The sequence below is a fragment of the Vicia villosa genome, linkage group LG1 (assembly GCF_029867415.1).
Source record: "Vicia villosa cultivar HV-30 ecotype Madison, WI linkage group LG1, Vvil1.0, whole genome shotgun sequence".
Classification (NCBI taxonomy): domain Eukaryota; kingdom Viridiplantae; phylum Streptophyta; class Magnoliopsida; order Fabales; family Fabaceae; genus Vicia; species Vicia villosa.
The window spans coordinates 89,761,899-89,783,973 of NC_081180.1; the positions used below are offsets into that span (position 1 = coordinate 89,761,899).

At 34.7% G+C, this 22,075-nt stretch overlaps 1 protein-coding gene across 1 annotated transcript; it reads left to right on the top strand.

The window, feature by feature from the left end:
- Window positions 1-1,096: 1,096 nt before the first annotated feature.
- LOC131611900 (VAN3-binding protein-like) lies at window positions 1,097-4,666 on the top strand. Its single transcript, XM_058883736.1, has 7 exons — window positions 1,097-1,498; window positions 1,611-1,727; window positions 2,673-3,084; window positions 3,171-3,392; window positions 3,588-3,637; window positions 3,783-3,840; window positions 3,992-4,666. Exons 1-7 carry the CDS (start codon window positions 1,223-1,225, stop codon window positions 4,204-4,206), a joined length of 1,350 nt encoding a protein of 449 aa, XP_058739719.1. The 5' UTR covers window positions 1,097-1,222; the 3' UTR covers window positions 4,207-4,666.
- The last annotated feature ends 17,409 nt before the right edge of the window (window positions 4,667-22,075 follow it).

Here is a 22,075-nt window from a genome sequence, read left to right on the forward strand (position 1 = left end):
TTCTTTTCACATAAGTTTCTTCTTTATTTATTAGTTCCCAATTATTCTAACTACCAATTTATGTATTACATTTTTCCCTTTTCATTATTGTCACAATATCTTTATTATATTATCCATTATATTCAAAAAAAAAAATATATATATATATATAGACCCATTTCTATAATAAAATTGACATTGTCATGAATTTATAATCAGTAAAAAAATTTCGTGTACCATATTATAACTCGTGCGTATGCACAAGTTTGTTATTAGTATAGTGAAAAAGTTAAAACTTGTGTTGCATCAATCTTGTGCCAAATCATAATGCTCTATGTATATATATATCCTGCATAAACAATACTTTAAGGATAATATTATGAGGGCCAAAAAATTGTGAAACCTTGTGCTGTAGCACAGGACTGCGCAGCCACAAGGCTAGGCCTGTTTATTTATTATAAATCTAATTTATAAACTATTAATTATAAATTTATTTATTATTATTATTTGATTTTTTTATACTAAAAAGAGTGTGAAGATATTTTTCTAATTTCTTGTAATGACTTGAAGTTAATAACTATTTATGTATTATCTTATACAATATTTTTTTTGAGTAAAAAAGACTTACATACTCTATTGTTAAGATATTTTTTTATTAATATTAACCTCATATTTCCCAAAGAAAATTATTTTGTGGTGTTGTTAATACATTGAATGTTGAGTAAAAAAAACATTGAATAGTGTATTCATTAATACTATTTTTACTTGTATCTTTCAAACCTTAATTAATTTAGTATATCAAAGTCTTCATAAAGTTTCAATGGAAAAATAAAGTTTCATTTTTTTAAAAGAAATTAATGATAAAAAATATATTTAAACTTAGATAAATTAAAATTTTGCACATGAATGAACTAAAGTGAAAACAAAATTTCAATAAAATAAAATCAAATAAAAATATATATTGTTTGAAAATAATATAAATAGAGTGCATAATAAATAAAAATATTCAGTAGTATCTATCATGTCATATCATCCTGTTCCTATAGTATTTCTAGTTCACTACTAGTATTAAAATTTTGTTGGCTAGTTATTTGCTGCAAAAATATTGACCTTTTTAACAAGACTGAAAACTGACACACAATAAAATCCACTGCTTTGTCTCTCTTTTCACTCTCTCTCTCAAATCCTCTCTCTCTATAAAACCACCCACTCCCATCTTTTCCCTCTCCATTATCTCTCCTAAATGGATAAAACCCGACCCGATTTCTACAAACCCAACTCCCACCACTGCTCCATTTTCCGTCCACCGGAAACACCACGTGAACCAATGGAGTTTCTCTCCCGTTCATGGAGCGTCTCCGCTCAAGAAATCTCCAAAGCTCTCAATGCTTCTCCCTCAAATACCACCATACCGGAAAACATCACCGGAGAATCCCAAGAGTCACCTTCCTTAAATCCGTTCTCCTTTGCCTCCTCAGAAACATCTCAAATGATAATGGAACGTATCATGTCACAATCCGTAAGTCCATCCGAAAGAATCACCTGAAAAAAAAGTTTATTTGGTTTTTAGCTTTGTCTTTTTCTTCCAACATCGTAACATAAAAACAAAAACACTTTTTTTTGTTAACCAGGAAGATGTTTCTGTGTCTGTATCTGTTTCTCCTCGAACCTCAGGGAGACTCTCTCATAGTAGCGGACCTTTAACCGATAGTTCACCGGTTTCACCTTCTGAAATCGACGATATCAAGGTAATTTCTTTGTATAGTTTTTTAACTTTACTTTTTCATTTGATGCATCCAATGACAATAGTAACTATAGTACAGTGTACACTACTAGTATTTTCACATTCAAACAGAATTAAAATTATTAAATTAATATTTACTCCCTCCGTCTCATAATAAGTGTCTCATTTGCATTTTTTCCTTGTCTCAAATTAATTGTCCATTTACAATTCCAATGCATCAATCATTATTATTTTTCCACTATTATACCCCTATTTATTAACTTTCACGTTATTCAACTACTATTAATAGGGGTATTCTAGTAAATGACATTAACTTTTTTACTAAAACCAACACATCCAATCATTTTCTTAAAAACCGCGCATTGCCCAAATAGGACATTTATTATGAGACGGAGGGAGTAACAGTTTGTTCATGATTATTACTAACAGAATGCGTGTGAAATTATTAATTATAGGTGTATAGATTAGATTTAGATCCTCTATTTTTAGACAACTGTGTTTTTTTAATTTTATTTTGTTTTGTTTTATTGTTTTGTTTTGTTTTATCTATTGGTTAATTTATCTGGTCCCCACAAAGTAACAGAACATCGTCAAATTGGTTAGAGTACCACCCAAAACCTGTCCTTTAGAATCCTAAATTTACAGAGAAAACCGTTCAATTTTGTCGTTTTCTCTTTCTCTGTATTAATGGTTGAAGGCTTTTGCAGATGAAGGCTTTTGCCAAGGCATAACAATGCTATTGTGATTTTTTTGTTTTTATTCAATTGTGTGCAAAAGTGTTGTTTTTTTTGTTGTGTTTTTGTTCTTGTTATGAACGAGGAAATGGGTGCTATGCAATACAAACCAATGAATGAGTATATAATAATGGAAATAATTAGCTGTTAAGGTTTTTGTCGTGTTCTATTTTAACCTCCAAAAAATGGCTTCTATGCGTTCTTCTTCTTTACAGTACGGCCGTGCCAATAATTCCGGTGTGAGTTTGAATGGTTATTTGAGGCCTCCGGGCGGCGGTGGTGGGAAGACGGTTGGAAGGTGGTTGAAGGATAGGAAGGAGAAGAAGAAAGAAGAAGCGAGGGCCCATAATGCTCAGCTTCATGCTGCGGTTTCCGTGGCTGCTGTTGCCGCTGCGGTTGCTGCTATTGCAGCCGCCACCGCTGCCACCTCTGGCTCTGGCGATGACGAGCAGATTGCGAAGACAGACTCGGCTGTAGCGTCTGCAGCAACGTTGGTTGCGGCTCAATGCGTTGAAGCGGCCGAGTCTCTGGGGGCGGACAGGGAACATCTTGCAGCCGTGGTTGCCTCTGCGGTGAATGTTAGATCGGCTGGTGATATCATGACATTAACAGCTGCTGCGGCAACAGGTATATTTGATTGTGATTTATGATAATGCTAATTTTTTGTTGATAAAGTTTGTATGTTGATGTTTTTTTTGTTGGTTTTGTCGTAGCATTGCGTGGGGCTGCGACCTTGAAAGCAAGGGCTTTGAAGGAAGTTTGGAATATTGCAGCAGTGATTCCGGTGGAGAGAAATTTGGGGGGTTCTGGTGGTAGTAATGGAGGTTCGAATAGTAGCTTCAGCGGCGAGCTTGTTCCAGAAGAGAATTTTTTGGGTATATGCAATAGAGAATTACTTGCCAGGGGTTGTGAGCTTCTTAAGCGTACAAGGAAAGGTAAATTTTTTGTTACCATGTTTGGTATCGGAGTAACAAATTTTTGATTTAATTGATTATTAACTTAATTAACTTAATTTTTTAAAGTTTGTTTAAGTTAATGGATAACTTTGAGTGTAAAAATAACTATTTGAGGCAAAAGCTACAATCTTATGTTATTTGAAAAGTGATTTGATTCCTGAGTTGTGTGCACAGGTGATCTTCACTGGAAAGTTGTATCTGTATATATAAACCGAATGAATCAGGTGTGTTATTTTCTCTGCTTTTGATTGTAGCGAGTAATCAATAATCAATCACTTCATTATTTGAGCATCAATAGTGTTAATCATGAGTGTTAATGTGATTATGAAAAGTTGAATGTAACAACTTATGATAATTCTTTTGGTGAAGGTTACTCTAAAAATGAAGAGTAGGCACGTTGCTGGGACCATAACCAAAAAGAAAAAGAGTGAGTTCTTATAACTTTTTTGTCTTGCTCTATAATTTAATTTGAGTATAGATTTGGAAGTGGGTCTTGTTTCATTTAGGGATTTGTGAAAGGCAAGATCAAAAGATCAAAAGTGTTGTTCTTTAATTCCATTCCTTTTTTGAATCTTTAGATGTGGTGGTTGAACTAATCAAAGATATGCCTGCTTGGCCGGGGCGCCACTTGCTACAAGGCGGTGAGAATCGTCGTTACTTTGGGTTGAAAACACTAATGCGCGGTGTCGTTGAATTCGAATGCATGAATCAAAGAGAATATGATGTGTGGACTCAAGGTGTTTCAAGGCTTCTTTCTATTGCTGCTGAGAAGAACAACAGAAATAGATTTTAAGGTTATTTGGGGAGACATAAGGAAGGATCTATGGTGCCCTTAGTTAAGATCTTTTTGATACATGGTGGGGTTTATAATTGAAAAAAGGGGGTGTAATATAAAAAACTAAAGGCAAAAGTTATGCCAATTGGGGTTACTTTAATCATTGGAAAAAAATGCATTGGGGTATTTAGAATTTTAGATGTATATTTTGAAATGAAGTGAACTCAATGTGAACCAATGTTGTTTTGTTCTTTTTTTTTATCACTATTATGGAAAGAAGATCTTGGACTAGGGAATAGTGAAAAAAGAATGGGGAAAGAATCATATTAGAAGGAAAGTATAATGTTAAGACAAAACATATTCTTATCCTTTATGTGTTGTTTGTACATTAAGGTTTGGGATATTATAACAAAGGTGGTCAAAAAGTTTAGATTTTCATGTGATTAATACAATAAAAAATTATGAGGTTTGGCTCTTAGATTGGATCTTTGGAACTATTTTTGCACATTGTTAGCCATCATTGTCTACTTCGTGTGCTTTATCTTTAATCAAGTGCTTCAACATAGGAGTAATATTTTATTTAAATAGTAGCAATAAAATTAAACTATTGTAAACATGTCCTATGAGTATTATTTTTAAAATAATAAACTACCAAAAACTAGAGAGAGAAATGAAACATGATACAATGGAAATGGAACAAATTATGACTAATAGAGCATTATGGATTAAAAAAAATTCAAATAGTTTGGTACCTGACAAATTTCGAATGGGTTAATATTTCTGTTTTTGGTATTCTTTAGGTGACTTATATGAAATTTAATAAAACAACTAGGATGATATGATAGAATTAGGTGTGAGAAAACGGTTCGGTCATGTTTATTTTCGAGGCGACCAAAATTTTTAGCCCTATAAATTTTTATATGTTTGTCTCACTTCTTTTTTTTTAGGACGAGTGAATATTTAATGCCGCACCCTCAATTATGTTTGTGCAACACCGTCCGGTTTTTATAAGCTTTTAGGAACGAGATCTAAACGGGGCAGACATGTTTGTTTGTCATTCCTAAATAAAACATCTCTTTCGTTTTTTACTAAGAGCCTTAAGTTCAAACACATCCCTTACTCATCCTCCCCGATTTATATATAAAAAAGTCGGGTCAAATAACCTCTACCAAAAAAAATTCAAATAAGGGTGATTTTTATTTGGGGAGCAACTAAATAAAAATAGGATTCTTCCTAATCTAAGGAAATTTCTTTTAAACATTTGGACCAATGGGCCAACCTGTTGGCCCACATCTCGTATAGTGATAGAATGGGCCAGACACTCATTTCATTGATTTGTGATACATACATGATCCAAAAATATCAAAATAATCATTAATCCCTCAAAACCTCTATACCACTCATCAATTACTTCTTTATGTTATGTACACTCTCGAATATTACGTCTTCTCCATAAGTCTATTGCAATTGATTAAGAATATGGAGTGTGACTTTCTTTGATGATTTTTGGCCCTACCACTCGTGTATTAAAAGTTGATTAGATGACTCTACATAACATATGTCTTGGGTCCTCATTGATAATTGAGATGATACTATTGAAATTCATTTGAATGACTTATTGGGAGAAAAAGAAAGAGTGATCATTAGTTAGTTCGAAAAAATGCATGATGATGAGAGAGAATAGATTTATTAGATGAGATATAAGAGCTCTTTTGTTACACTTTTCTTTTTGTTGTTAAGAATTATTTTTAAAATTTTCATTAATTTGTTACCTTTTTTATTTAAAGGGTTAAAAATGAGGATATTACATATATAGTATTTTGTTAATTATATATAAATTGAAAATTTTAATGAACCAAATATCTTTGCACGGATGACAATTCAAAATTCTGATTAAGAGGAAATATATTATTGTTATTTCATTCAAGTATTCTCAGTTGATTATTTATAAATTATTATGAAATATCTATTTTAATTTATTTTGTATTATTTTTATATAGGAATGTTTATATCACTATCTTTTTATGATCTTTAATTTTTAAATTTTTAGCAAACTATTAAATAATCATCTCATTTTTCTCTTCTTATTTTTAAAAAACATTTTTACTTTTATTTTCTTTTATCAACTAATAAAAGGTAGAGACTAATAAAACTTTTTTTTTTATGGAATGATTAATATATTTTTTTTCAAGAATTAAAATAAATATTTAATATATTTTTTTCATACTATTAATATAGTATTAAAATCTCAATTAAGATTGAAGTTTGCACTTCTTTTTGAGCTGAATTGTATAAAATTATGTTGGCTAGTGAATATCCTAACAAGAAGAATTGAAGAAATTTTTAGCTTATAACTTACTTAATGTTGGTTCTTCGTGCATTTTTTAATTTGAATATTGTTTACAGATATCTTTTAATTAAATGAAAGAATACTTTACATACTATATACTGTTTTAAATTCAAAACTAGTAACAAACCCGTGCATACACACGGGTTCTGTTCGGTTATGCAAATTTGGAGATATCATTTATTTTAAATAAAAATGTTTTAAAAAAATTAGATAAATAATTGATTATTTCGTATATAAAAATATTTAGATCAAAAATAGATTTTTTTCCCGTATACCATTTTTGGATTAAAAATATTTAATCATAAATATCATTTCTCGTATATAAAAATATTTAGATCAATAATAGATTTTTTTTCCGTATACAGACTTCATTTTTGTTTAGGTATCATTTAAAAAAATATTTGGATCAATAGTAAATTTCGTATATAAAAATATTTAGATCAATAATAAATTTTTTCTCGTATACCATTTTTGAACAAAAAATATTTGGGTCATAAATACCATTTTTCGAAAATAATAGATTTTTTTCGTATACAAATATTATTTTTGTTCAAGTATCATTTACAAAAATATTTGGATCATAAATAACATTTTTCGTAAACAATAATACAAATATTAATTTTATTTAGGTATCATTTACAAAAGTATTTGGATCAATATTAAATTTTCCTAGAAAAAAATATTTAGATCAATATTAGATTTTTTCCGTATACCATTTTTGGATAAAAAATATTTGATCACAAATACCACTTATCGTGTAAAAAAATATTTAGATCAATAATATATTTTTTCCCGTATACAGACTTCATTTTTGTTTAGGTATCATTTACAAAACTATTTGGATCAATAGTAAATTTCATATATAAAAATATTTACATCAATAGTAGATTTTTTCCCGTATACCATTTTTGAATAAAAAATATTTGGATCATAAATAACATTTTTCGTAAATAATAATACAAATATTATTTTTATTTAGGTATCATTTACAAAAATATTTGGATCAATATTAAATTTTCGTATAAAAAAATATTTAGATCAATAATAATCTTTTTCCCAGATACCATTTTTGGATAAAAAATATTTGATCATAAATACCATTTCTCTTATATAAAAAAATTTAAATCAATAGTAGATTCTTTTTCCCGTATACAGACCTCATTTTTGTTTAGGTATCATTTACAAAAATATTTGGATAAATATTAAATCTCATATATAAAAATATTTAGATAATAGTAGATTATTTTCCTGTATACTATTTTTGAATAGAAATATTTGGATCATAAATACCATTTTTTGTAAATAATAGATTTGTTTTCATATACAAATATTATTTTTGTTTAGGTGTTATTTACAAAAATATTTGGATCAATATCAAATTTTTGTATATAAAAATATTTAGATCAATAATAGATTTTTTGGCCTATTCTCTTTTTGATAAAAAAATATTTGGATCATAAATAATATTTTTCGTATATAAAAATATTTAGATCAATAATAGATTTTTTTCCCGTATACAAACTTCATTTTTGTTTAGGTATTTACAAAAATATTTGGATCAATAGTAAATTTCGTATATAAAAATATTTAGATCAATAGTAGATTTTTTTCACGTATATCATTTTGGAATAAAAAACATTTGGATCATAAATACCATTTTTCGTAAATAATAGATTTTTTCCGTATACAAATATTATTTTTATTTAGGTATCATTTACAAAAATATTTGGATCAATATTAAATTTTCGTATATAAAAATATTTCGATCAATAATAGATTTTTTGGATAAATTTTTTCGTATATCATTTTTGACTAAAAAATATTTCGATCATAAATACCTTTTTTCGTATATAAAAAAACATATATCAATAATATTTTTTTTTTTGTGGAAGAAAGAAGTGTGAAAGTGATATAAGAGAAAAAAAAATAGAGAATGAAGAGAAATTTGATAAGTTTGATAAAATATAAGATCTGTATTATTTTAATAATAAAATTAAGAACTTTATAGTACAAAGACCAAAAAACCACAATTTTAATGTGGTGGCAAAAAATCAAATAAGAGTATTTTTGTTTTTTCCACAACCATTAATTTTCTTATATTATAGTATCTCACATAGGGAATGGATGTACAGATAAGAAAATCCAGTTCATTTTTGTTAACTATGATACTTGGTGGAATTTATTTCCTACGCTCACCGCATAACTATTTTTACAGTTTTTCTTCATCTCAAAGTCTTGTCTTCAACTTTCAAGGAATAGCCGATACCTAAAAGGAAATGCATTTATTCTTCAAAACATATTTAATTGAAGTATATATATTTGCTATAAGCACATATCATTCAAATTAATTTATTTGTTTTAAATTGTAGTGATGAATTTGTTGTTAGAAGTGTTCTTTTGTAGTCTTTCTTGGGCTTAGGCCCTCCATTTTAACAAAATAAAAGTAAAAATAAATTATATATTAAAAGTAAAAATAAATTATATATTACTTTACAATATTAATAAAAATTAACATTTCTTTCTATCATGTCTTTTTTATTACTCCATTTTAATTTATTTTTTTTAGATATATATTTGAAATATCTAACTGTCATTTTTTATAGTTTTTTAATGGATTAGTTTTTATGTTGAGTCATTCTTTTTTTGATTCAGTAAATTATCTTTATTAAAAAATATAGAAGCAAATATATTCTTGAAACAAGACCAATTCTTGGGCTAGTAAATTTACAAATTTTAGCGTAGGCCCATTTAACTAAATGTAGTTACACTTAGAATTGAGTATTTTATCGAGTTTTTCTTTGTAGACACCCCTATGGGGAGAAACTCCAGCGAAAACCCAAAAATACTCCTACTTCGGAAATGCATTTCCGAAGTAATTTTTTTTCCAAATTTTCTCATAATTCGGAAATGCATCTCCGAAAACACCAAATGGGAGATGTTTTCGGAGATGATCTCCGAAAATACCTTTTTCACATTTTTTGGTAATTTCAGAGATACATCTCCGAAATATGCAGGAATTGTTTTTTTGTTTTTGTTTTTCTAAATAACATTTAGTCCCGTATTTTTAATTAAACGACAACGCTTGCAGTAAATAGTTCTTGATATAAATAAAGTATAACCCGAATAAAATAAGCGACATATTAGCATAAAATACTAATATTATATATACAACTAATAGTGTACGAAAGTGTACGTAAATGTCAATAAATACAAGTCGAATACAATAAAGTCAAAGAAAAATAAACCGGAACCCCTACAAGGTATGCCTAACCCTAACGCCCTGAGACCTCCTTTGCCTAGTATATGTCATCGCGCCGCCTGCGTCACTGACCATCCTCTCCACGACTGCAACCGCCTCTGGACCGCCGTGCGCAATGATACCTCGGTCCAATGCGTCCCGCCCAAGCATCTCTATCCGCTGGCATATCGGCAGGAGATCAGTGGCATGGTCATCCTCGGCCTGCTGGTTCTCCGAGATCTCCTCATATGCTGGCCTCAGAGCTCCGGGAGCGTCGGGTGTCATCAGAGGACGTGACAAACGATAGAACCATGTCACGTACCCCTCTACACAATGCCACTCCTGGGTGGCCGGCATACGCCGATACTCCTCCGAGACCAAATGATGCGCCTAGTCCTCAAATATGGCAGTGAGCTCCACTCGGGTAACTGTGTCAGGAGCAGCCTCAAACGGTGACATCGGTATCATCTGCACACGTCCAAAGTGCCGCATGCACCGCTCCGGCAGATACCTTACCATAGTATTGGCCCCGCATGCCAACCATCCATAGTATAACGCGATGCGGTCAAATGGGACAACATCAGTGTAGTCACTGAATGGCGTCCAACGAATGTCATCGCGAGTTATGCGGTCGAAGTACCCGCGATATGGTCCCACTGCGTTGTTCCCCCTTTGGAGAACATATCGCGCGACCCTGGGCATTGCGTCATCATACGCAGGATCAATGACGAAGCCGTGGATGAGGGGGAAGTAGGAGATGATCCAGCCCTGAAACACAAATACGATAACATGTTAAAAATAAATACGAACCATAAATAAATATGAAATAATTAAAAATAAACGTACCGTTAGGAGTGTGGTAGATCCAGTCAACTGCCTGGTCCTCTAGTTAGAGGCTTCATTCAGCTTCTGGTATAGGTATACCAGAATAGCTGACCCCCAGTTCCACTGGTGAATGGTAGTCAGGTCCATGAAGTAGCGGAGATAAGTCACGTCCATGTAGGTTGCACTCTTTTCCACAAAGAGTGCAGTGCCTACCAAAAACATGAACCAGCAACGGAGAGCGCAGGCACAATGATACTCCCTAAAAAGCTCGCGCCCTCCTGCTCGGACTCGACCGCCGCCACCAAGTGGTTCTCATACAGCTCTCTCAAGCTGGAGAATCAGATATGGGCCCCATTCGTCGTCCGGCACTCAAAATCATCCATATGTGGGTCCATACCCAGATAGTCGACCATCCACTCGATCGCCTCAACCCTCTGTATCTGAAAATGGTGCAGCAGTCTCCCTCTGATTGGCAGGTGGAGCAGACAGTGAACATCGTGCAAGGCGATCGTCAACTCCCCAACCGGTAAGTGGAAAGAAGACGTCTCCCTATGCCACCGCTCCACGAAATCCCCCTGCATACCGTGGCTGATAGTGGTATACCCGGTCATGCACAACCCACCGAGCCCGGAAGAAGTCACCACATCATTAAACCACTGCGCCTCTGGTTTAAACAGATCAAATATCTTTCACGCGTGGTTCACCATTTTTAGCGTCACCCTTTCCTGTTATAACACAAACAAAAACAAAAACAAAAAGATTGTTAATTAGACCGTGAAGAAAATATGAAATAAAAAATGGAGAAATAATAAATTCGGTTAAATTAAAAAAATACCTCTCCCTCCCAGATGTAAATACAAGGTCACACTCACAAAGAAGTTTTTGATCCATGGCAAACTCCATGAGCAAACAAGCAACAAGGCTCAAGCATAAGAACTCAAGAAAAAGCTAGGTTGGCTATTCAAAGCAAAATAGGTCGACCTGCTCTGTAACTAGGTCGACTCAAAACAAAGAAAACAAGAAAGATTCAGAAATGCCACAAGTAGGTCGACCTACCCACACTCCCAGGTCGACCTAAACTGATGATTTTTACACATATCACTGTTAGGTCGACCTACTCACATCCACAGGTCGACCCAAACTGAAGAAACCTTCAAGAAGCTGAATTAACTGATTCTAGGTCGACCTAACCTACTAATAGGTCGACCCAACTGGCAACAAATTCAACTTGGCTCATTTTACTTCTGTTAGGTCGACCTAAGCACTAAGGTAGGTCGACCTATCTGCTGAAAACTTCCCAAATCATGTGTTCACTCTGCTCCAACATACCAGCAACTATATATATCATTCCATGTTAATTATTCATGAACACCAACAACTGAAAGATACACAAATGCTTCTCATCTTCGTTCTTCATCATCTCCAACACAATTTCACATAATCATTCTTGCGTTGAGGGTTAGTGATCGAGTTCGATAACGTCCATGGAACGGAATTGAAGATTCCTAGTGGGTGAAGATTTGTGGGGTTTTTGGTGAATAAAATGTGAGGGTTTTGTCCTCCAAGATTGGTGAATTTTGGGGGTTTTTATCAAGAGGCTTCATCAAGGATCCAGCTGAGTGTGAAGATTGAAGAACAAGTGTTCAAGCAATTCAAGACATTGCAGAAAGGGATCAAAGTGAAGCTCTTGGAAGACCTTGATCTGGCTCAAGATTAAGGGGGAAGAAGATTCAAAGGATCGACAAATTTGGTTTATTGTTTATCGCTTTGTTATCTTCTTTGTATAAACTGCTTTCAACATTAATGGAAGATTTCCCAATTTCAGTTTGGAATTGGGGGCAGACGTAGTCGTAGCGAGGACGATCGACGAACTGCCTAAACAAATATCGTGTTCTTGTCGCTTTCATCTTTTCATTTACGTTCTGTTCATATTTGGTTATAATTGCAAATTGATCAACGATTCGAGTGTTAAAATTGTGAATTAAGGACTTGCATAAACATCACAATTCATCACACATTGAATCACCATCAATTTGATCATTATCACCAAGTGTTTGTGTTTTTGCTTCTTTCACTATTACTGCATTGCAAACCCAAGTTTATCAATTTAGAAGTTAATCGATTTTCAGCTGTGAAACGTATTGATTCGATAACATATCACTTCATCGTTAATCTCAATTATCTTGTGGTTTTGGCACATATACGACCCTTGCAATAACGGTCCGGAATAGACGCAAGTCGATTCAGAACCGCTTTCGCATTAGTTCGAAATAATTCCGAAAAACTCTGTGAGATCTATTCACCCCCCCTCTAGATCCTTAGGCCAGCGTCTAACAAGTGGTATCAGAGCTCTGGTTTATTCCGTGCTACGTGAAACACTTATTGGAAAGATGGCTTCCGGACCTAAAGGGGCTCACAATAGAGCTCCAGTTTTCAACGGTGAAAACTATGGCTATTGGAAGGATTGTATGTGTGTCCACATCAATGCAATTGATAGGAACATCTGGACAGCTATTGTCAATGGTCCCTTTCAGATCACCATGACAAATGCAGCTGGTGCAGTTGTTCCAAAACCAGAAAATACTTGGGATGCTGAAGATGAAAAGAGATATGGATACGATTGGAAAGCGAGAAACATTCTAATCTCAGCTCTAGGAGTTGATGAATACTATCGCGTTTCCCATTGTAGATCCGCTAAAGCTATGTGGGACACATTGCAAGTTGCCCATGAGGGAACGGATGATGTCAAACTAGCTAGAATCAATACGTTAACTCAAGAGTTCGAACTCTTTCACATGGAAGATGGTGAATCCATCGAAAACATGCAGAAGAGATTCGTTCACTTGAAAAATCGTTTAAACTCTCTTGATAGACCTGTTTCCAATGCAGTTGCTACTAACAAAATCTTAAGATGTTTGAACAGGGAATGGCAACCCAAGGTTACAGCAATAAAGGAAGCAAATGATCTAAACACCTTAGACATCACCACTCTCTTTGGTAAACTAGAGGAACATGAACAACATCTTAAATGCCTTGACATGCATGAGAAAAGGGCAAAGAAAGAGAAGAACATGTAGAAAGAGGTAGAGAAGAAGTCAATAGCTCTAAAAGCTTCAAGCTCCAAGACCTCAAGATAAGAGCTAGAGGATAGTGATACTAGTGATGAGGAAGATTCGGATGATGAGGAAATGAGACTGTTCGTGCGAAGATACAACAAGTACATAAAGAAAAATAGAGCAAAACACTCCGGCAAAAGCTTGATTAATCATAGGAAGCAATTCGACAAGTCCAAACAAGATGATAACAATAAAAGAAAATCCAAAGGTACTTGCTTCAATTGCGACAAAAATGGTCATTACAAACCGGATTGTCCATATCTCAAGAAGGAGAAAGACAAGAATCAAAGAAAAAGTCACAACAAGTCTAGAAAAGCTTATATAGCATGGGAAAGTGATTCTTCAAGTGAAGACTCATCAAGCGATGAAGAAGAATCGACAAACTTATGCCTTACGGCTCATCAACACAAGAAAAAGAAACGTGTAAGTCATCTTAAACCTGAACTTGTAGATAAGGTATCTCATGCTCAATTAAAATTAGCTTTTGAAGAACTACATAGAGATGCAATTGAAGCTTTCAAACTTTTGGCCTCAAATAAGAAAATCTTTTCATATCTTGAATCAAAAGTTGAGAAGACCGAAAAGGACATGGAAGCTTTGAAACAATCTATGCTAGATATTCAAAAGGATAAAATTGAGGAAGATCCTACATCATGGTTTGGTTGTGAGACATGTCATATTTGGCAAAAAGAAGTAAGAGATCTAAAGGCCAAATTAGATAAGGCTCTACAACCAAAAGTGACTTTCGCAGTTGATCCGAATAAGTTCAAGAGATCTTATACTCCCTTATACAGTAAGTACACTTTTGTACCAAAAGTATCAACTAGGAAAACAACATATTCTCATCATATTACCTGCCACTATTGTTGCAAAAAGGGTCACACCATTGAAAAATGCAATTTTAGGAGGGTTCTAGTTCCTAAAGGAGTGTTCCAATGGTTGCCAAAATGCAACAATTTATGTACTCACTATCAAGGGCCCAATGAAGATTGGGGACCTTCCATTCTAAATTAATTTTGCAGGAAAAATGTCTTGACATTGCTGAAAGGTGGTGGTCCCTTGATAGCTGATGCTCAAGACACATAAAGGGAGACATATCACTTCTGGTATGTCATCTATGAAGACAACAATCGAAGAACTATACTTGGCAAAGGAAATGTAGGTGACCTAGCCACCACAACTGTATATGATATATTACCAAGACAAGCTAACTCGAAAAACGCAAAGGACGCATTACTTGATGAGCAATTGGAAAATTGCATTGCAAGAAAATTTAAACCTATTCTAAGCAGGATAATGTTTGGGACCCTGTCCCGCATCCGGGAGAACATCAAGTAATCGACACTAGATGGGTTTTTCGCAAAAATCAAGCAACCAAGTCATGAAACCTTCCATCAAGACAATTCATCATCAAATCTAGGATTGTGGCACACTGACAAGAGGATTCCACACAATGATGACAAGACACCTACACATTGAGAAAGCGGTAACATGTTTATTGTTCACTTCCAAAAATTTTATTGATACTATAATATGCTATCAATTAACATGTTTATAGTGACTCCATGTATGATTATTCGCTTTTCTCACTTACATATATATGTCCTTCATCATCAGTCATAACATAGCATGTTTTTGGGAATACAAGCTAGTAACTAAGCATAAATCCATCACATATGCACATCACCATGGCATATCAAACATTTGAAGCAATCTAGGTCGACCTACTTTGCATCTGAGTCGATCTACAGAAGTTATTTTTCCACAGAAAACAAAAACACTCAGTTACGTCGACCTACCCCTCTTTTAGGTCGACCTAATTTGAAAATTGTTTTTGGTTCTTCTGCTAGGTCGACCCAGCCTCCATTTAGGTCGACTCACTGCTATAAAAATTCCCAAAATTGGGTCTGTTGGTCGACCCGACCCATCCCCATACATAACTAATCTTTCCTCTTTTCATTCCCACTCATTCTCATATCATTGTGTACGGCCAACCCTAATTCCTCAAGTTCAAAGATTGTCAAAGACCATCCCTCTCACACAAATCATCACCAAAAATGCCTCCAAAATCACGAAAGGGAAAGGAGATTGCATCTGGTTCATCTTCTCGACCGGTAAGTGCTGTCGCTCTTGTTCATCCTGATTATCAAGAAAATTTTGAAAAGTGGCAAATGAAGAGAAAAATAGCTAAGCAATACATCTATAACCCACATGTTGCCAAACGTATGCACATACCTGATGTTGTTAATCTGATTGAGCATCAAAAAATTCATCCATTGGTGTCATGTGACACTCCGTACTGTGAGAACACTGTTAGGGCATTCTATGCAGGGTTTCAAAAGGAGGACGACTGCAATTTTCGATTCAAGATGGGGTCGAGATCACATGTTGTTGACAAAAGGACATGGATAAGCATCTTTGGTCTTACAATTGTGGGAGATGAACTTCGTATAGAAGACGGTGAAATCCCGGGGGTCTATGATCATGTGGGATACATGAAATCAATCCTCAAAGATCCATCCATCCTGGACAGGCCAAATGAAACAATCACAGCAGGGCACTTGAAGAGAGATCCTAGGCTCCTAAATTGGGTCATATCAAGAGTCATTAGACCACGAGCAGGAGGTTTCTCAAGAATTGAGCGAAATGAAATTGTGTTAATGTATCTGCTTCAAAACAGGACGCGTGTACACTGGCCAAATTTCCTCGCAGCTAAGTTCCATGAAATTCAACAGAAAACTACTTCTCTATGCTATGGCTCAATCATTCAAACGATTGTGAATCATTTCGGCATGAAACTTGATGGATTGAACTACATTCACATGAAGCAGCATCAGGACTTCTCCCAAACAACCTTAACCCTCATGGGATATCATTGGGATCCAGATAAGAAAACTTACTATCTCATTCAGAAAGGAACCGGAAAAGTCATATACAACTATGACGATCCCACAAAATTTGGGCACATTGCAGGAAATGAAGAAGAAGGAAATGACCAAGACATACCGAATGATGATGATCATACAATGGAAGATGTTACTCATGATGCGAATCAGAATTGGCAATATGTTCCACCTCAAGAAGAGGAAATTCCTTGGAATCATCCTGCTCTAACTCAGCCGGATCAGTCCAACATCATCTCCATGCTTGAAAATATGCAACTTCTACAACAACAACACTTCGACAGACAGCAGCTTCAGTTCCAGAACATGAAACAAATTCAACAAGACCGATATGACGAACAACAACGTCAATATCAATCACTATACAGCCTGGTTCAAGACCACAAAAACGACATTGAAACGTTTGCATCAAACTCTACCTTAAGACAGAATCAGCTTGAGGAGACTGCATTGAACCGTCATGCAAATCTAAGTCAAAGCTTCAATACTCTAAACCACTCTGTGCTTGATCTGTTGGAACAAGTTGAAGAAGATCGTCCTCAAACATTTCAAAGAGGAAGAGGAAGACGGGGCAGGCGTTAGGATGCATCTCTTTCCATCTCATCATATCATTACATCTCATTCCATCATTATCATGAAAATTTGCTAAAGCTTTCTAAGTACTTAGTCTAGTTTCCATTTAAATTTGTCTGAGTATTATGTGCTTGGTTGTATGTTTAAAGTTGTTTGGATATTATGACACCTCTACTTGATTCTGTTAACTATTATGCTATGCAATGTTCTTGCCATATCTACTTTATACTGTCTCTTTCTTCTACTACTCCTTGTTGTATTTTTTTTGATGTTGTCAAAGGGGGAGATAGGTGCTGAGAGTACAAGGGAGCTCAGTATGAAGTTATAGGTGCTGAAGAGTATGGGGGAGCCATCACCACTTGTTTGCCGGAGCTGTCACTGCTTGTTTGCCATCATCAAAAAGGGGGAGAATGTAAATACAAGGTCACACTCACAAAGAAGTTTTTGATCCATGGCAAACTCCATAAGCAAACAAGCAACAAGGCTCAAGCAGAAGAACTCGAGAAAAATCTAGGTTGGCTATTCAAAGCAAAATAGGTCGACCTGCTCTGTATCTAGGTCGACTCAAAACAAAGAAAACAAGAAAGATTCAGAAATGCCACAAGTAGGTCGACCTACCCACACTCCCAGGTCGACCTAAACTGATGATTTTTACACATATCACTGTTAGGTCGACCTACTCACATCCACAGGTCAACCCAAACTGAAGAAACCTTCAAGAAGCTGAATTAACTGATTCTAGGTCGACCTAACCTACCAATAGGTCGACCCAACTGGCAACAAATTCAACTTGGCTCATTTTACTTCTGTTAGGTCGACCTAAGCACTAAGGTAGGTCGACCTATCTGCTGAAAACTTCCCAAATCATGTGTTCACTCTGCTCCAACATACCAGCAACTATATATATCATTCCATGTTAATTATTCATGAACACCAACAACTGAAAGATACACAAATGCTTCTCATCTTCGTTCTTCATCATCTCCAACACAATTACACATAATCATTCTTGCGTTGAGGGTTAGTGATCGAGTTCGATAACGTCCATGGAACGGAATTGAAGATTCCTAGTGGGTGAAGATTTGTGGGGTTTTTGGTGAATAAAATCTGAGGTTTTTGTCCTCCAAGATTGGGGAATTTTGGGGGTTTTTATCAAGAGGCTTCATCAAGGATCCAGCTGAGTGTGAAGATTGAAGAACAAGTGTTCAAGCAATTCAAGACACTGCAGAAAGGGATCAAAGTAAAGCTCTTGAAAGACCTTGATCTGGCTCAAGATTAAGGGGGAAGAAGATTCAAAGGATCGACAAATTTGGTTTATTGTTTATCGCTTTGTTATCTTCTTTGTATAAACTGCTTTCAACATTAATGGAAGATTTCCCAATTTCAGTTTGGAATTGGGGGCAGACGTAGTCGTAGCGAGGACGATCGACGAACTGCCTAAACAAATATCGTGTTCTTGTCGCTTTTATCTTTTCATTTACGTTCTGTTCATATTTGGTTATAATTGCAAATTGATCAACGATTCGAGTGTTAAAATTGTGAATTAAGGACTTGCATAAACATCACAATTCATCACACATTGAATCACCATCAATTTGATCATTATCACCAAGTGTTTGTGTTTTTGCTTCTTTCACTATTACTGCATTGCAAACCAAAGTTTATCAATTTAGAAGTTAATCGATTTTCAGCTGTGAAACGTATTGATTCGATAACATATCACTTCATCGTTAATCTCAATTATCTTGTGGTTTTGGAACATATACGACCCTTGCAATAACGGTCCGGAATAGACGCAAGTCGATTCAGAACCGCTTTCGCATTAGTTTGAAATAATTCCGAAAAACTCTGTGAGATCTATTCACCCCCGTCTAGATCCTTAGGCCAACGTCTAACACCAGACACGTTGAGCGACGTGCTCGTGGTAGGAAATCAGCACCGAAGTGTCCCTGGGAACCCCCGGAAGCTATCCTCCTCCTCCCCGTGTGGAGGGTCGGCATCAGGTATCTCCTCATCCTCCTGGTATCTCACCTCCTCCTCCTCCTCCCGTACCTCCTCCTGCCGGGAAGAAGACACCCGAGCCAGCCGACTCCTCGATCCAGATGAGGAACCAGTCTCATCCATCTGGACGGGTACTCGTACTCTATCCCGTCCCTGTGTCACTGCCAACTGTGACGCCCGCTCGCGTCTAGTCGACGCTGTCTGGGTCTCTCTGCCCTGTCTGAGTCGTGCGGAGTTGTCAGCTATTTTCCTAAAAAAATAGAATTCCATAAGAATGCGAAACAATCAAGAAAATAAAAAAAGCATTTCTGGGTATATTTTGGAAGTACATTTCCGAAACTGGCGAGGGTGGTGTTTTCGAAAATGCACTTCCGAAACCCCCTGCGACACCATTTTTGCAGAACTTCAAAACCTTGCCCTAAATGCATCAAAATTCAATTTTTCCTATCTAAAATTATCTAGTGCCATATAGTAACTTAAATGTACTACATTATACTAATTTATAACACCCCTAATATCAATTTCAATCATAAATTGAAAGTTTGAAAAACTTACAAATTTGAGGTGTTGTTGGAGGTGTTTTAGAGGTGTTGTATGAGCCTTTGGAGTAACCTTTGATGATCTTTGAAGTTGCCTTTGGTGTTTATGTAAATGCTTGAGAAGAAATTTGGGGTGTTTGAAAGATTTAGGGTAAATGGAAATGGGGGGAGGCTGTTTTGTTTAAACAGTAAAACACGCATTATTTCGGAAATGTATTTCCGTATTTTTTTTACGTAAAAAAAAAGGTGATTTCGAAAATGTATCTCCGAAATCACTTTTTTTTAACTTCGGAGATGCATTTCCGAAGTAAAAGGAAATTCACGGAATTTCAGCGAGGATGGCCAAGAAAGTAGGGAGGTCAATAAAGAAAATTCCATTTTATCAGACACCCCTATATCAATACCTTACATCTCTACAATTTTTCAATCAATCAATTTTATTTCTTATATTTTATCTTTCAATTTTAAGAGTTTTTTTTGTTTGGATAAATGTGGTATTTTTCGTATTTAATAAAACTATAGTGCTGCATTTCTCCTACCCCTTAAAGGTAGGCTAACAATTTTTTGTTTTTGTTTTTTTAGCTGCAAAAAATGAATGCAATTGAGAAATTATGGAGCTCTTGAGGATTTTAGTGAGTTTTTCACTACTACATAGGTGTGTTACTGTTAAATTAAAATTGATATTTTGATCACTTGAATTTTATATTATTAGCATTGATTTTGTTATGTTGTGTGGATATTTTTGAACTGGGAAGATTTGTTAATACTAGAATAAAGTATTGGACGATAACATGTTGTTATTATTATAGTTACTATTAATTATGATACGACCAACATGACAATAGGCAGGTGCAACAAACTAGTGCTCGGTTGTGAGAGAGATAAAAATTACAAGAATAATAAAAATCCAGTTGTCACATGTAGAAAAAGGGTCAAGTGTCTTTTTTGGATGGGATCAATGTCAAGTGGTAGTGATTGGGGTGTTCAGGTTGGATGTGATATTTAAAACCATGATCTAACAAAGACGTTAGACGGACATGATATCCTCAATTGTTTAAAAGGTGGTGAAAGACATACATGATGTTGACGAAGTTGACTTTCTTTATTGGATTTAGAACATGAATGACAAGACGATTTTATGTGGGCATTGGAGAAGCTTAAAAACTTGTTTACATTTCAGAAGTTAATTTTCAATGTCATGATGGTTGATTTAGAACTTACCTTGATGAATGAAATTGAAGTTGTTTTTTCAACATTAGTTAACATGTTATGTACATTTCACATTGTTAATAATGTTGGGGTAAAACGAAAGTTTCATGTTGAGTTGAAGAGGCAACATCCAGTCATGTATCTATAATATAAGAAAATAAACTGTTCTGGATTTCACCAAAATACCCTTTGATTAACTTTAGTCTAAAATAATAATTTTAGGGCAAAATTTGTCTTTTGCTGATTTTTTACAATCATTTAATGTTTTCAGTAGGCCAACAACAATAACTTATGGAGAAAGCGTGCTCTTTTACAGACCAACCAAACACGCCACCCCCTCCCTATAAGAAAATAAACTGTTCTGGATTTCACCAAAATACCCTTTGATTAACTTTAGTCTAAAATAATAATTTTAGGGCAAAATTTGTCTTTTGCTGATTTTTTACAATCATTTAATGTTTTCAGTAGGCCAACAACAATAACTTATGGAGAAAGCGTGCTCTTTTACAGACCAACCAAACACGCCACCCCCTCCCTTTTCATTTTCAATTTTCTACTATTCCCACACAATCTTTCTTCTTCTCTCTTCCATCTTTTCCTTTTCTTCTTTTTTTTATCTCTTCTGCTACCTTTGATTTCAAAACCCTATTTTTCTCTCTTCATTTCTTCCTTCTGCATTTCTTCTTCTCTAAAGAAATCAAAGAATGATAAACGGGGTACCAATCGGAATAGGGAATACGGCCGCAGATCTGTCGTATTCAGCGATTTTACGGCGGTGTCTGGTTTCACGATGATGGATCTATTGTAAAGCTCCAAAAAATTTGCATATATTTTATGTATATATTAATTGGTATTTTATACGTTCAGTTTTTAGGGTTTCTTATCCATTCGTATATTTGCAGATTTTAGGTGTGAAAGTTTGTGAAATACTTGGAAGTGGAAAATTAATGGAAGTTTCATCTTCTTCCCAACCTATGAAGAACAGTTGTAGAGGACCAAGGTCAAGAAATTCATAGTATAGAGGAGTTACTTTTTACAGAAGAACATGTCGATGGGAATCTCATATGTGGTATTAATTGTTATTTCTGGTTTCATTTTCATAATTCCATAAAGTGTAAACCTTCATAAAAAAA

Coding starts and splice junctions, on each gene's coding strand:
- LOC131611900 (XM_058883736.1), top strand. CDS start 1,223: ATGGATAAAACCCGACCCGATTTCTACAAACCCAACTCCCACCACTGC. Junction 1,499..1,610: donor AACGTATCATGTCACAATCC/GTAAGTCCATCC, acceptor TTTGTTAACCAG/GAAGATGTTTCTGTGTCTGT. Junction 3,638..3,782: donor ATATAAACCGAATGAATCAG/GTGTGTTATTTT, acceptor CTTTTGGTGAAG/GTTACTCTAAAAATGAAGAG.